General features: G+C 39.8%; 2 protein-coding genes across 2 annotated transcripts; both read right to left on the bottom strand.

Annotated features, from left to right (window-relative positions):
* Positions 1 to 1,054: 1,054 nt before the first annotated feature.
* Positions 1,055 to 1,705, bottom strand: LOC126397643 (stefin-C-like). Its single transcript, XM_050056551.1, has 3 exons — positions 1,634 to 1,705; positions 1,430 to 1,531; positions 1,055 to 1,189 (listed from the first exon to the last, which is right to left on the bottom strand). Exons 1-3 carry the CDS (start codon positions 1,703 to 1,705, stop codon positions 1,055 to 1,057), a joined length of 309 nt encoding a protein of 102 aa, XP_049912508.1.
* A 12,976-nt stretch (positions 1,706 to 14,681) lies between these two features.
* Positions 14,682 to 15,490, bottom strand: LOC126397634 (cystatin-A5-like). The gene is made up of 3 exons (XM_050056542.1): positions 15,328 to 15,490; positions 15,121 to 15,225; positions 14,682 to 15,010 (listed from the first exon to the last, which is right to left on the bottom strand). Exons 1-3 carry the CDS (start codon positions 15,397 to 15,399, stop codon positions 14,873 to 14,875), a joined length of 315 nt encoding a protein of 104 aa, XP_049912499.1. The 5' UTR covers positions 15,400 to 15,490; the 3' UTR covers positions 14,682 to 14,872.
* Positions 15,491 to 17,092: the final 1,602 nt, after the last annotated feature.

The following is a 17,092-nucleotide window of genomic DNA, read 5'->3' as shown; positions in this document are numbered from 1 at the left end:
TCAGAACATTTTTGTAGTTAGCCTCATTCTCTAGTTTTGTTGTAGTGCATTGTTGCTGTAACCTGGTACTGTATTTCGGTGTGATGTTACTGTTACTGCAACTGAACTATTGATCAGTATAGGCCATAGGCCTAATGCGTTAGCTCTCCCACAAAATTTCACCACGAGCCGCTACTGTACATATAAATACATATATATATATATATATATATATATATATATATCTATATATAGATAAAATGATCAGATACCCACTTTGAACTTTGATTATTGTTTAAAACAAAACCTCAACAGTGGACTGGCAAAAATCTCAACCCAGATGAATCCTAATGACAGTGTGAGTGTGTTAGCATATAGTTAAAAAAACAACACTGTGCCTCAGTCCAGCCTCACAGAGCTGATAGAAGATTATTTCACAGACATAAAATGAAATGTAAATAGAATAAAATGATTCTTTGAGTTCCATACTCTTACTCTTGTTAGTGTATTGTTTTGTTTATTTTTTTAAATGTACTTATTTTTTATTATTTATTTATTGCTTTGTTCAGAAAAGTTTGCAGAGAGGACTCAGTGTGAGTGTAATTCCTCGTTGGGTCAGATTCTGTATGCTCCACACTCATTTAGTAATCTCAGAAGTAGTATGAAATACATTTTCCTCCTCCAGGACACCTGGCAAGTAACTGACAGCAAGAAAATGTTTCCTGGTTTGTGTGATCAGTTCTCACAAACATGAGAATGTTTAAAATCTGTATGATCATGTTAAGGTTTGTGTGAACTGCAGGGATTTATTTACCTAATTTACTTTATTTGTAACCATTTCTTCCAACCAAGACAAACGTCTATTTCACAAATCAGAGTTCACAAAGAAAAGAAAATGCTGCACATAACAACCACAAGAAATATACACATCGATTTCTTTTTTTTATGCTTTAATGCTTATCATTTCTTTACACAGTTGTGCATTCAGTTTCCAACACCAAGTGTTTTTCTCTGTGTGTAAATAATTCTGAAATCAATGTCAAATCATTTCAGAATAAAGACGCAGGATATGTGATCAGTTGGTGAAAGGTACGAGGGGGGCGTCTTTGGTTTGGTGCTGCTCTACACCACGCAGTGATGGAGGTACTTGGTACCCCAACCCAGCTGCTTGGTTGACACTCAGATGATCATAGTCCTCTCCAACATTAACCTGCAGGAAAAGAGAGGAAAATTGTGCATCTAAACAAACACATTCATCTGGATCTTGTGTTGCTGAACAGTGAAGATCTTCTACCATCAGGGATGTTTAACTGGTGTTTACTGTCCTGTCATGACTTTAACATGACATTAGGTTCAACTGGATGTCACAATTAATTCAACATGAATATTATACAAAGACACATCTGAGGCTTTCAAAGTTTTTTTCTTCAAATATCACAATATTATGTACCTTGATAAGGTAGTGGGTTCCTCCACACAGAACCAGATCTCTGTATTTAACTGCTTTGTATACCCTGTAGTTGCCTGTCTGTTTCTCCACTTCGACCTTCACCTGTGTGTGAATGGAATAAAACTTGATGTAAATCCAGACTGAAATACAGACCAGAGAGTTGTGTGTGGAGGCTGTGAAGAATAAAGGTAGATTGAAGCTCACCTGATCACAAATCTTCTGAGTTTCCTCAGTGGCGTCCTTTGTCTCACTCCATCCTCCCATATCCGTAGCCATTGTCACAAGGTCTGTTGAAGCTAACAGAGGAGTCGACTGTCTGCTTCTACGTGTCTCAAGTGTTTATTTTCAGCTGGTTATCACATATATTTATACTGTGTAACCACCCCTGGACTCAGACTGGAAGGTGGATCTAATACCTGATGTTGTGGGTGGAGCTACAGTACAGGTGTAGCCACAGCCCACACATGATTGTGGTGAGGAAATGTGATGTATTGCTTTGTCATAAATAAATGTATTAAATGTGCTCATCTTTTAGTATTTGTCACTTATTACTAATTCACGTTCAGTAAAAACAAGGCAACAATCAAATAAATGCAGGTACAGGACAGACTGGCCATAGTAAGAGCAATAGATGATTTGAATAGGTTTAATGGTTTTAATAGTCGACAGCTGCAACATTTGAAACTTTTAGACTTGTTGCAGAAATGTTGAGTGACATAAGTTTTCTTAAATTGCATCTTGCAGCAGCATTTAATGGCCATATTTGCCCATTAGGTCTTAATGGGGACAATTACTAAATTCTGTTTGCACACTTTAGGGTCACAACTCAGTTGCTGCATAAAATCTGATAATGATTTATTGAAGTGGCCGTATCTGACAACAAATCTAAATCCCCTTTATGTCCTACAGAGCTGACACTGTTTTCATTACATGCACTGAATTGTGACAAATGTTTCCCCCATTGCAACCTGTGGTCAATTCAGAAGTCCACCACTCTGTAATTTTCAGAATATGCAATATCAATTAGCATCTATATCTCCACAAGTCTTCATCCAATTGCTACCAACACTGACAGACATTCTTTGGATATTAGACATCAATTGTTTCAGAGGATGATCAGATAAGTCAAATGGTGACTCTGCAGTGACATTCAGTGTCAACACTAGATCTGTTTCACCAAATTTTTGATCAAACATCACCAAAATATGTGAAAATACACCTGAAACCAACCGTGGTGTGTGATTTTTGTCAGAATGTTATCACCAACATTTTCACTGTTGTAAGCGTTTTAAGTTTAATTCGACAAAAATACCAGAGCTTTACACGTGAGGTCATTGCCTCAACTTGTGAGAAGGTGTATGAACAACCATGTCTGCCCATTCAAAAAGTCAGTAAGTCATTCTGTCTGCAGATAAAAAGGTACTGGCTTTGAATCCCCAGCAGGCCAAGTCATTTATGCATGTGGTATGTTTTCAAGTGCTCATTGAGGTCATGTCAAGTCAGAGATTGCACTCTGCTTGGACCCCGTCATTGCTGCTTGAAACTATATGCAGTACAGTTTATTCTCTCTTACAAACCAACATGTGGCCCAAAGAGTTAATTCAGTTTCAATTAACCAACTCTGTAATTTGTCACCTGGTAATGAATTTAAGTCCAGATGCTGTTAAGAGTGTTGTTTGTTTACTGGCATTTACTGACCCAGTGTAACTTCTGTATTATTTACTCAAACTCCTCACCACTCCTTTCAAGGTCACTGAAAGACTCCCACAGCAACACAACAAAATAGTTTCAGGTACAGGCCTGTCCTTGAGATTGATATGAGATGACTGAGCAGAACGTTTCCAAATCACTGTTCGTTAATTACTGTCAGTTAAGTACTTGAACTGTAATTCTTTGGAAGTAGCTGGCACTGTCACAATGCTTGACAAACAACCACCCACACCACAGATCGTGGGAAACATTATCAGTTCAAATCTCAATTTTGTTTTGTTTAGTTTTCATTTTGTTATAGAGTCTCACAAAAACTTCCTCGCTTCTGAGATTTAAAGCAACGTTTTTAGGCTCTTTTCCAATGTTCTTTCAATAAGAATAGTACAAGTGTGAAGAGAGAAGTACTTTTACAAGAGTAAAGTATTCCAGTACTTACTTCTCTCCTGAGTTTAAGCTCCTAAAACTAAGAGAAATGGGCTTCGACTGTCTTCAATCAAACGAACCCAAACAAACACAATGATTTTGACTGCCCTGACCCTCCGTGATTACCACCACTGAGAGGCCCACCTGTACTGTGGATGTTTACACTTAGTGAATCAAACAGAAGTCTTCATGGCTGAGCCCAATAGCAAGTTTGTCCTATTTTTTTTTAAACCATGATTTTTTTTTCTACCAATTTAAAACACTCACCACTGTTTCCTATGAGGCATTAGAGGCTGTGAGATTTTATTGCTGTTTGACAGGTTACTGTGTGGATTGCTGTCATGCAGGGCCCCTGGTTTCATGGTGGTTCACTGGAAATAAAATCAGTAACATCAGGTTGGATGTGGTGATCCTGGTGTGGATGTGTTATGAATATTTCACCTACTTTGGTCAGTGAGAGGTTATTAATAATGAGTTGTACCCTCATGCTATTGTTTTTAATCAAGGACCATGTTTAACAATAGAAAACTATATCAAAACACCTGTTTATGAACTCTCACACAGCTCCATCCATTTATTCATTCATTTTCATCTGTTTATCCTGGGCAGGGTCATGGGAGCAGCAGGGTGAGCAAAGTGGTGAGCTTCAGATGCCTCTCCCCCCGGCAATGTTTTCCAGCTCCTCCTGGGAGATCCTGAGGCATTCTCAGGCCAGATGAGATATATGAGATGAGATGACATGTTAGAACCACATTAACTGGTGCCTTTTGACACAAAGGAGCAGCGGCTCTACTCTGAACTCCTTACTTTATCTGGAAGGCTGATTCCAGCCATCCTACGGGGGAAACTCATTTCAGCCGACTGTATCCATGATCTCATTCTCTTGGTCACTACCCAAAGTTCTTGGGGCATTCAGTAACTCTCTCCCAACCCAGAGGGGGCAATCCACCACAGAGAACAGGTATGTCTCTGGGGGGAGCAGCAGATATATGGTCTAAAAGTGCAAAAAGTGCAAAAGGTCTAACAGTGTCCACCATTCAGCAGCCTTACTGCATCTGGGAAAAAGCTGTTCTTCAGTCTGGTTGTCCTTGCCTGGATGCTACGCAGCCGCCTGCCTGAGGGGAGAGGGTCAAACAGTCCATGTGCGGGGTGGGTAGAGTCCCTCATGATGGCACTCGCTCTGTCCTTGCATCTGATGGTGTAGATGGATGACAGAGGTGGCAAGCTGCAGCCAATGATCCTCTGTGCAGAGGTGACCACCCGCTGTAGTGCCTGCTTCTCCGCCACTGTGCAGCTGCAGTACCACACGGTGATGCAGGAAGTGAGGATGCTCTCCACCACACACCTGTAGAAGGACTTGAGGATGTCTGTCTTCAAGCCTGCCCTTTTCAATTTCCTCAGGAAATATAGGCGTTGATGGGCCTTCTTAATAATGTTGGTGGTGTTATCCTGCCAGGTGAGGCTGTTGGAGAGGTGCACTCCCAGATATTTGAAAGTATGGACACAGCTGTGTTATCAATTAAAAGAGGGCGGGGAGGAGGGCCTTTCTTGAGAAAGTCCACTATCAACTCGTTGGTCTTCTTTGTTTTCAGGATGAGGTTATTTTCCTCACACCACAGCCTCAGTCCACTCACCTCCTGCCTGTACGCAGTCTCGTCCCTGTTGCTGACAAGTCCTAGCACTGCTGTGTCGTCCACAAACTTTACTATGACATTGCTGTCATAGTGTTCCCTGCAGTTGTGGGTGAGCAGTGTGTAGAGCAGTGGGCTGAGTACACAGCCCTGAGGAGAACCGGTGTTGAGGGTTATGGGCGAGGACGTGGTGTTGTTAATCCTGACTGATTGGGGTCTGTTGGTGAGGAAATCCAAAATCCAGTTGCAGAGTGATGGGGCCAATCCGAGCGCTGACAATTTGTTTACCATGCACCTGTGGAATAATAGTATTAAAGGCAGAACTAAAGTCCAAAAAGAGCAACCTCACATATGAGTTCCTGGTTTCCAGGCATGTGAGGGCATGGTGGATCACAGCAGAGATAGCATCTGCAGTGGAACGGTTCTGCCTGTAAGCATACTGGTGAGAGTCAGATGTTATGTTTATGGCCTTCTTGATGTGTGTCATTACCAGCCTCTCAAATGATTTCATTACTATCGGGGTTAGGGCAACAGGCCAATAGTCACTGAGGCAGGATACTGTCTGAGGGATGATGGTAGAGGTTTTGAGGCTTGTTGGGACAATGGCCTATGACAGGGAGATATTGAAGAGGTCACTCAAGACCCCTGAAAGTCGGCCTGCACAGTCCTTGAGGACGCGGCCTGGAATTCCGTCAAGGCCGGCTGCTTTGCGAGGGTTTATCCTCTGCAGTGTGAGTGTCACCTCCCTTTCTGTCACACTGAGTAGGGGTTCCTCTGGCAAGGATGTCAGCCTGGTGGTAGTGGTGTTGTTGGAGGCCTCGAAGCGGGCATAGAAGGAGTTCAGGGCATTAGGCAAAGAAGGGTCTGTGGTGCATTGTGCATTTTTCTTGCTGTAATCTGTAATACATTTGATGCCTCTTCACATGCTCCGAGGGTCATTTGAGGTGAAGTGCCCCTAGATCTTAACAGCATAATCTGATTTTGCCCTCTTTATTCCTGCCTTCAGGCTCTGCTGTGCTGCCCTGAGTGCTTCCCCATCCCCTTCCCTGAATGCCGCATCCCGCGCCTTCAAAAGAGAATGCACATCTGCATTCAGCCATGGTTTCTGGTTTGGAGGGATTATGGTGGTTTTAGTGATAGTCACATCGTCCGCACACTTCCTGATATATGACAGGACTGATGCTGTATATTCTTCCAGGCAGAGCCGGCCCAAGGCACCTGCTCAGGGCCCCGTGACCACTAGGGGGCCCCCAAGAGCAATTAACTTAAAAAAAAAGAAAAAAATTCATTATTTTTTTCCACGTGTGAGTGATGATGATGAATATATTATCAAATGTACGTTGTTGTACAAAAAGACAATATTATGTCAACAGAGTGTAGTTTCCTACTGTCTCTCTGCTCTACATGTCAGAGCTCCACTAGTAAGGTGTACATCCGGCCGTGCAGTTTGCACTGCGCATCCAAGGAGCTAGGAGCAGGTGGAAGGCCTAATAATGTTGCAACAAAGGACATAGGCTACCCTTCAGGGGCAGAAAAACGAAACGGAAGAAAGAGGAAGAGGAAAAAAAACCCGTTAAGATAAAGGTATGTTTGCATGTCTTGGTAATGTAACGTTTGGTGTCAAGGAGATTTTGAAAAGTTTCCTCAAATTAGGAAAGTCCTTAATTATTGTTGATATTTTGTTCCAACTACGTTAGCCTATAATAGCAAATTAGCTAGCTAATGTTAGTTCAAAACTACAGAAACTTCTCTTTTAACTGGAAGGTTAGATAGCTTACTATTTAAGCTAACGTTTTTGTGTAATAGCCTACTTTGAATAAGTTGATTCTCGGTGTATATATAGGCTATATATATATTCTGGGTCGCTTTTGGGAATCAAAACAACGTTTTTGATAACGTTTTATATCAAATGTTCAATAACAACTAACATTAATTCCAGATGTGGTGACATTTGCTAGCGATATGTTTTTGCATTAATGAATTAACTTAGTTAACTTACAGTTTGAGATATGTTGTATGCTGCAGAGCATAGTAATTTATGTGAGTAAATAAACATATTCCTTTTACATCAACTCCCTGTTATGCTCATAAGTTAAATGAAACTTCCCCAGGAGCACTGTTAAAGTATTTTGGAGGAAGCACTGACTCAGCCCAAGGGCAGTCCACCTCCTCAGGCTCAGCCAAGGCTAATGAAACAGGTGAGGGAAAAACTGTCACCTTATATATTTAATTTCTAGTCAAATTATCTCATTAAGATATACTAATATAACAAGACATAATCATATGACAAGGGACATGTTTTTCATCTTAGGTCCATCTCCATCCTCTGCTCCATCCACTGTCCCCTCTGTGTCTGCTGCAACCTCAGCTCTACCTGGTAAGTTAACAAAAAAACAGCCTTTGTAATTGCTCAGTGTTCTGCAGGACATTCTGAGATGAATCATTTTTAATATAAGATATAATCATATGAAAAGGGACATGTTTTTAGACAAATGCATATTATTTCAAAACTTCTCAAGCAATTTTCAGTTGTTCCACTGGCAGATTGTTTTCGTATTACAAGCTATAGCTGTACTATTTCACTTAGTAATAAGCAGCATAATTTTCAAGTGTAATATAACATCTAACATGACTAGCTTTTGTTGTTGTTTTTCATCTTAGGTCCATCTCCATCCTTTTCTCCATCCACTGTGCCCACTGTCCCCTCTGTGTTGCAGTATATTTAAAAGAAGAAATAATAAAGCAGATTGTGTTTACAGTAAATGACTGGTTTATTTTGTTACTTTTAGTTGACCTAGATGACATTCGGTATCCCACTCAGTACTATATCACTTTGAATACTAAGTGTAAATCAACCCCAGGCTGCTCTTGTGGCTGAATTTGCTACCATTTCAGATTAAAAACCATAAATGGGTAAAACATGCTGGGCTGCTCTTTGAGGTTTTATGTATTCTCTGTGTGGCCATTAGGGGGAGTTGCTGACTTTGCCAAATATCAATTGAAAGATTTTTCAGCAGGGGGAGTTGCTGACTTTGCCAAATATCAATTGAAAGATTTTTCAGCAAGTTTGCAAATCTGTTGTCTGCTTCCATGGCCTTAATCACTGTGGATTACAATCTAACTACAACAAAAAGTTCTCACATCTAGTTTTACAAGTGATGACAGAGTAGAACATGAAATGACTTACAGTAGGTGTGTGAATGATCAATAATCAGTATTATTGGCAGTAATAGAGGGCCCCAAAATCAAATTTTCCTTAGGGCCCCATGGAGGCTTGGGCCGGCCCTGCTTCCAGGTTCACATCACCATCCACTGTTACTGCATCTTTGAACATCTGCCAGTCTGTGGTTTCGAAACAGTCCTGGAGCATAGGGACAGCCTCGTTTGGCCACACTGTGATGGTCTTCTGGGTGGCTTTCTTGCTCTGTAACACAGGGCAGTATGCAGGGGCCAGCATAATGGAGATGTGATCCGATGAGCCAAGGTGGGGGCGTGGAAAAGCTCTGTATGTCTTACGTCTGTTTGTATGCACTTTGTCAAGTGTATTGTTGCCCCGAGTGGCAATGGTGAGGTGTTGATGGAATGTTGGGAGTGTGTCTTGCAAAGTGCCGTGATTAAAGTCACCCGCAACCACGTACGCAACCACGGGTGACCTGAGCCAATTCCTCTCCAAATGAAGAGTGTGTTTCAGCTGCAGATGTCTCACATCTCTCAGCTTAGTGGTGTTTGGAGCCCTCCCGTGTTACAAACAGGATTTACTTTGGTCTGATCCTCTCTGAGCTGTTTGATGAGTGTCGGGTTTTAACTGTCTTTTTCTTTCTCTCTTCATACAGCTGTCCCACCACCTTAGATGTCTGGAACAGAACTTGATCGCCAGATGTTGCTTGGTGGGCCTCCATAATATGTTTACCGAAAACAGTGTGGTATTGTGATATTCATGGACAGGATCTCATGGTGCAGAGGGGTTTGGTTTGGGGACGTCAGGATTGCATCTGCTCTTTGCAGATGATGTGACCTCCAACAGGCAATGGGGTGGTTTGCAGTTGAGTGTGGAGTGGTCAGGATGAGAGTCAGCACATCTAAGTCTGAGGCCATGCACCCTAAAATCCAATCTTATAATTTAAGTAGTACTATAAATATGTATATTATACTACAAAAAGCCTAAAAAATGTTTAAAAAAAGTACTGAGGCAGGAGCCTGGTAATGTTAAACAAGTAACACTTAAAAAAAAAGTACACTAAAAAGCTAAAAAGCAAAAGCTCATGCTGGCTGCTAGATTCTCTAGGTATATACTGCATTTATTTATTTATTTATTTATTATTCCACTGAGAACTGAGTACTGTATTTCATTCAGCATGTACATGATGAATGACAAATAAAGCAACCTCAAACCTCGAAAGCACAAAAACAAAACATTTTTTCACTTTTATTTTACATTTATTTCACTTTACTTCACAGAAACGGTGTCCCAGTTACTCTGGATAATCTGCCAAACTCACTGTGGACAGATTTCATAGGGACTATTTCTTCAGCAGAAAGTGAAAACTGATCACAGCCACCGCGAGGTCTGTGGATTATCCAGAAGAACTAGGACATCATTGCTTTAAAGACACACAATTTTACACATTAAGTTAAATCAAGTTCAGTTTACTCGTCATGGGAAATACTACTCAGCCTTTGAAAACAGCTGTATCATTTCTTCTGTAGATGTAAACATTCACTTTAAAGATGACGATGAATTTTAAGTGAGTGTTAATTCCCTCAGTTTACCCAGAGGACCTCAACTCTGCAGGGAGAAGAAGCAGTGTTTTACCTGGCTGGTTGTCATTGCCCTCCCTTGGTCAAATAATCTGCTGTTATGGACTTCAGTTTCACTGCTTCGCCGATGACATTCAGCTCCACATCTCCACCAAAGCCATCACTCCTGCCACTCACTCTACCCTCACATGAAAGTCACCTATCAACCACAGTGTGATCTGATCTCCTGAGCATTAGGGGCCTTTCTCAAGGGCCTCTCGGTGGTGGAAATAAGGGATGGGCAGGGTGCTCAGATTCATCCTGTTGGTAAGGAGATCGAAGCCCATTTCTCTTAGTTTTAGGAGCTTGAAATCATGGAATATTTTACTCTTGTAAAAGTACTTCACACTTGTACTATTCTTATTGAAAGAACATTGGAAAACAGTCTAAAAACGTTGCTTTAAATCTCAGAGGAGAGGAAGTTTGTGAGACTCTACAAAAAAAAAAAAGTTGACATTTGAACTGACAATGTTTCCTGAACGAACAGTAATTAACGAACTGTGATTTAGAATCTTGTGTCAGTCTCAAGGACAGGCCTGTACCTGTTGATGTGGGAATCTTTCAGTGACCTTTAAGAGAGTTTCAGAATAAACAATATAGAATTCACACTTTGTCAGTAAATGACAGAAAACACACAACATTCTCACAGCTGGTCTGTTGACACAAAATTAGATCTTTGAGCAACATGTTGGTTTGTAAGACTGAAAAAACTGAATCAAAACCTGATGTGACAGATTCTTATCTGTATGTAGGACTATCAAGGTGTTTTCACACATAGTCCTTTTAAATGAACCGAACTCAGTCTTCTTAAAGTGCACCAAAAAGTGGACCAACAGAAAAGGTACTTGGCTCTGTTTCTGGTCAACTGCAGCTCTGATGGGGACTCAGTCCTCTTTCTGTTCACACTATAGCCCATATATGATATACATTGACATAGTTTTGTTTTTACTTTGACATGGCACTACAGTGCGGTTATGAAGCCTCTCGCTTTCAGATGAACTTAAAAAAGGAACACCTTAGTGTTTCTGTGCTGTAGACTGTATCTGTTTGATGTATTCTACCTTCCACATCTGGAGATGTGCAGTATCTTCTGTGGACCAAACTACTCCTCATCTTGCGTCCTTGCAAGCGTGACAGGCCGATCTTCGTTTTAGATGACAAAGCAATACATCACATTTCTTCACCACAATCATGTGTGGGCTGCGGCTACACCTGTACTGTAGCTGTAGATTAAATCATTAAAATATATTTCTTGTGGTTCTTATATGCAGCATTTGCTATTTTGTACAGTCTGGTTCTAAACAGATGTTGTTTTGGATGGGAGAAATTGTTACAAAAAAAAATAGAATGAAAATGATAAATGAAAGCATGCACTCTTTTTCACCCTCAGTTGAAATTTGAAATATAGAGGCACTATTTTGGTTCGTGTATGTTCAGCAGCGCAATGTGCAAAAGGATGTGGTGAAAGGTGAATATATCCTACATCAGCAGGTGTGGTAATTATGAAATACTCCCTCAGTCAGTAAATCACATCACTGGTCTCATGGCTCCGAAACTATGGGGTGCCATTTGTAAAGTGTCTCGCACTGAAATTAACAGCAACATTTTTGCCACATTTAGCCTCAAGCAACATTTGAAAAAGTGGTGTGAAGTTTTTAAAGTCACTTTTACAGCATTATTTGAAATATGTTAAACATAATGTGACAGTTTAATCTAAATATTAAATGTTAAATCTAAATCTAAATGTTTAATCTAAATGTTAAATGTCAAATCTGTATCACGCTGATGTATGTTCAAGTGGTCATTTTCTCAGATTACTTTGGTTTTAATTCATTATTTGATGCTATAAACACAGTCTGACCACCCAGGCTTTTATTTTGGCACTTCCGGCGACCGGCAGTCTGCATATATTAGCTAAATATTTTGTTTCACCAAGCACATTTAGATTTAACATTTAACATTTAGATTTAGATTTAACATTTAACATTTAGATTTAGATTTAACATTTAACATTTAGATGTAGCACCTAATATGAAACCCTAACCCATATGAAACAGCGGTGCCAATCACAGTCAAACATGATGATGAGCTCAGAAAAACTAAAAGATTTAAATCCAGCAAATGTCTGAACAAGGTCTGGATGGTGTAGACGATTACAGTGGACTGAAGCTATTTAGCAATAATTCTAATGTATCTCACCTTGTACATGGTCACATGGTTTAATAATGAATGCTACACAGCAGCGTTTAATGTGTTTCAAACAGGAGATGCGTTATCAAAAAAAAAAAAAAAATTAAATAAATTAAAAGATTGGAAAAAAGAAAGAAAGAAAAGTCTCAACAAGCTTTAAGGAAAACATAAAAACACTTTGCATAAAGAAAGACAATTTGTCTCTCAAAATCTTAAACTATTAAATTTATCCAGTAGTTTATTTTTATTTTTATTTTTTTATGGGTTTCACATCAAATCAAAATCATAGCGCCTAACATTTGATTTAGGCCTACCTGTACATGTAGATGACTTTGGCCCTCTCCATACTTAACTCCAGATGTGACATTTATATGTTTTAATAGATCGTATGTAAAGGTACATATACAGTCTGTGGTTCTGTAGATTGAATTATGTTAAGTTTTAAGGTTTGGGATTTCATATTTAAATTTCAGATACGTTTTTCATCATACATGAATATAACCATAATTAGATCCATATAACATCAAATACAAGATTATTTATTGGGGACCCACTGAATTTCCCTGGGACCCACTCAAATGACCTGCTGAGGCTCCTGGAGACTGAAAACCTATTAAATCACTGCTTGTACATGATCATAACGCTGAGGAAGGCCCACTCAGTCCTGACTATTTTGAGCTGCAGTGATGGAATCAGGGTGTAAAAAAGCAGCACTATCACTGCGGACTAAAATAAACTTTGTATCAGTTAAAATCCTGCTGACATCATGTGTTTAGTGTTGCTATGATTTCTCCATTTGTTAACAGCTCTGATGTGTAGCCAGTGGAAACAGAGCCCTGAAACAATGAAATGACCTGCTATTACCACTGACATATAACATTATATGGAGACTCTGGACTCATGTTCATGTCAGGATACTTTTTTCTTCAGTGATGTGATTGGTCAGAGGTCGCGGTGTTGACAGGCTGTGATCCGACGACCATGAACATAACAGAGCAGGTTAGCTGTTCAGCATAAGTTACCACGGTGATTTTTCCTGGTAAAAAGAGAACCAGCTTTGTAAAGACCAGAGTTAACCCTGAAGTTAATTCCTTAACTGCACATCCTGCATCACAAAGCAGGTTTAGTGTAAACTCTGATTTAGTTAACCCTGAGATGAGGGAAACTCTGTTTTCCGTTTCAGAAAGAGAGGTAACTTAACCGTTTTAATTACTGAAGTCTTTACCAACACAGAGACTTGTGGTCAGTGAGATTTGAGGATTGTTAAAATAACATGTGTACAGAGGTGAAGCCCTGACTGATCTTTAATGAAAGCTGTTGCCTTGTATTTTTTTCCTCTGAAAATATTAACCTTATGTTCAGACACAATTAATTTAGCCTGTGTAGTTGAGGGGACAGGTCTGTTGTGCAGCAGCAAACTGATATGATGCTGATGTGCATGAGAATTCATTTAAAATGGGGGTTGAACCATGGATGCTGATGTGCATGAGAATTCATTTAAAATGGGGGTTGAACCATGAACATAAATTACAGATCGCCTGTAAAGCATTTTAATAGGTCACTCTATCATAATTAAAACTATTAGAGACTGAAACATCTTAATAAATCGTCACCACCTCCTGCTGCGGCCGCCTGCTCTCATCCACTTTCCAGGTGAGGCGCAGTTCATCTCGAATGAGCCTATTGTCAGACAGAAACTCAGGTCTCTAGGCCCTTTGAGAATTCAGTGCCGTCTTTTTCTGTGTGGTTTGAGTGTGATTTTAAAACCTAAAGAAATATATAAAACAATCTCTGAACACTAGGTCCCCTGCATCTGAGCTGTTCTTAGTGTTTCTGTGCAAGAGTTTATCTTGCCAAATGATCACCTAACAGCAGTCCTTACTGTAATAACAGACAGCGCTCACACTCCCTCTAGTGTTCAGAGGCCGGCCTATAAATCTATACAGGTTAAGTAAGAAATGAAATAGCCCTGCAGATTTTTTTGTGTCTTAGAGTGGTCAGAGTAAGATTTGGAAACACTGAGAACCTTTGTGTCGATAAATGTGTTGAACTTTGTGTCTTGTACGTTCCAGAAACAGAAACTTCATCACTTCTGAGATTCAAAGCAACGTTTTCAGGCTGTGTGGTCATGCTTTGAAATGAATACGTGACATAGTTATGATTTACAGTTTGAAGGTTTTAACAGCCACACAAGCTTTCACCAAGAATCAATCAGATTTGACTTATTCCACTTTGTCTGGCTTTGAAACTGAATTCAATACTTTCCATAAGCAGGCCACTTTAATCCACTGCAGCGATCTGAATCATGACTTCTTGAAAGTTCTGAAAAAATCTATATCTCTATGTTAACGTTTTTTTGTAAACCAAAGAAATTTATTTACCTTTTCTAATTTATTTGTAACCATTTCTTCCAGCCAAGCCAACATCTATTTTAGAAATCAGACTTCACAAAGAAAAGCAAATGCTGCACATAAGAACCACAAGAAATATAAAGAGTTTTTTTTATGTTTAATCGTTATTATTTCTTTAGAAGGCAGTGCATTTACCTGCTGCGTCCCAACATCTAATATCTTTATCTCTGTGTGTTAATACATTTAAAATCAGTGTCAGGTCATTCCAGAATAAAGAAGCAGAGCATTTTAACATGAGACTGCAGCCTGTAAGTGTTTAACTGCTGAAACAGGTTGTGTGATCAGTTGGTGAAAGGTACGAGGGGGTCGTCTTTGGTTCTGTGCTGCTCTACACCACGCAGTGATGGAGGAGTTGGGAACTGCGTCCCAGTTACTTGGACGACCATCAGATGAGCATAGTCCTCTCCTCCAACATGAACCTGCACGAAAAAGAGAGAAACATTGGACATGTGAAACACTTTTATTCATCTGGATCTTGTGTTGATCTGAGACTTTCAAACATTTTATTTTAAACATATCAAATATTTACCTTGATGAGGTAGTGTTTTCCTCCAATCAGATGCAGATTCCTGTATTTCACTGCTGTGTATACCCCATAGTTCTCACCTGTCTGTTTCTCCACTTGGTCCTTCACCTGTGAGTGAATGGAATAAAACATGATGTAAATCCAGACTGAAATACAGACCAGAGAGTTGTGTGTGGAGGTTGTGAAGAATAAAGGTAGACTGAAGCTCACCTGATCACAAATCTTCTGAGTTTCCTCAGTGGTGTCCATTGTCTCACTCCATTCTCCCATACCCGTAGCCATTGTCACAAGGTCTGTTGAGGTTAACAGAGGAGTCGACTGTCTGCTTCTGCGTGTCTCTCTAAGTGTTTATTTTCAGCTGGTTATCACATATATGTATACTGTGTCACTGCCTCTGGAGCTGGTAGTGGGCTCTGATGACATTTTGGGTGGAGCTGGAGGTGTGGTTAGTATTGCTCATCCTTTATGAATTATTCCCCAATTCAAGTTCACTCTCTAAAATTGTATGTTTCAAATTGTGTAACTCAGACTCTGAATGTGACTCTGTCAGTGATTCATTGTGATTCTGCTGCTGCAGCAGACCCACCCCACTGTCCACTACCTGTTCAGCACCAAACAGCATGTAGACAAAGTTACTGACTATCTGATGAACACTGTGGAACATTGAGCAGCTAATGACAGAGAGACTGTATTTCCTTCAGGAGTAGGTGAGGACAAAAACAGAGCTAAAAAGAGAGTGAATATTGAACTTCTAACCATCAGGTGGCCAGAAACACAACATATGAACTTCTAACCATCAGGTGGCCAGAAACACAACATATCGTTTATGTCTGCTGGATGTATAAGTAGGCAACTGTTAATAATTCAGCCATATTAACTCTATAAGTAAATGATATGTGCAGGTGAAATGTGCATTTTGGGTCTGAGAGCTTGTTCAATCCCAGAAGAACAAGAATGTCAGGCTGGTCACTCAACTTCTTCACTCAGTATGTATATTGTGTAAGGTTGTGTTCACTCCCTTTTTTTGCGTCATTACTACAGAAATATGTAGATTAGGCAAGAAATCCTCCTCCACATCGCTCGTTAGAATTACTCAACAGTTAGGGAGAGAGTTTTGGTCAGTACAGTTGCAACATCAGAACCATTTTGGGTGAAGCTCAGTTGAAGGATTCAGTGAAGAGTCAGCCATTGTTGTGGTGGTACAGGTTTGTGAAGACAGCTGAGTGCAGGGCCTCATTGTGTATTTGTTTCCTGGGTAAGATGACAAATTAAACAGGGCATCTTTGACATGGAAATTCATTTGGTTTTATAGTAAACAGATTTTCAAGATGATATTTTCACACAAGAAATTATACAAGTGGTACATTTATTTAAACACAAAGCAATTATTGGCTCATTAAGATAATGATCCTGTAGATTTATACAGTGAAAACAAAGAAAATTTTCCTTTGAATCAAGTTGAAATCAAACTAACCTCTGTGAACATTTGTGTCCACATAGCTCTGATTAGTCGCCATGATTGCATGTTTAAATGGTGCAGTGTGCACCACAGTCTCTCCCTAACTGTTGAGTAATTCTAACGAGCGATGTGGAGGAGGATTTCTTGATTAATCTTCATATTTCTGAAGTAATGACGTTAAAAAAAATATGGGAGTGAACACAACCTTACACATACTGAGTGAAGAAGTTGAGTGACCAGCCTGACCTTCTTGTTCTTCTGGGATTGAACAAGCTCTCAGACCCAAAATGCACATTTCACCTGCACATATCATTTACTTATAGAGTTAATATGGCTGAATTATTAGCAAACAGTTGCCTACTTATACATCCAGCAGACATAAACAATATGTTGTGTTTCTGGCCACCTGATGGTTAGAAGTTCAATATTCACTCTCTTTTTAACTCTGTTTTTGTCCTCACCTACTCCTGAAGGAAATACAGTCTCTCTGTCATTAGCTGCTCAATGTTCCACAAT

The sequence above is a fragment of the Epinephelus moara genome, chromosome 11 (genome assembly GCF_006386435.1).
Source record: "Epinephelus moara isolate mb chromosome 11, YSFRI_EMoa_1.0, whole genome shotgun sequence".
Taxonomy (NCBI): domain Eukaryota; kingdom Metazoa; phylum Chordata; class Actinopteri; order Perciformes; family Serranidae; genus Epinephelus; species Epinephelus moara.
The sequence above is the reverse complement of the archived record's forward strand: the minus strand, read 5'-3'. Positions and strand labels throughout refer to the sequence as shown.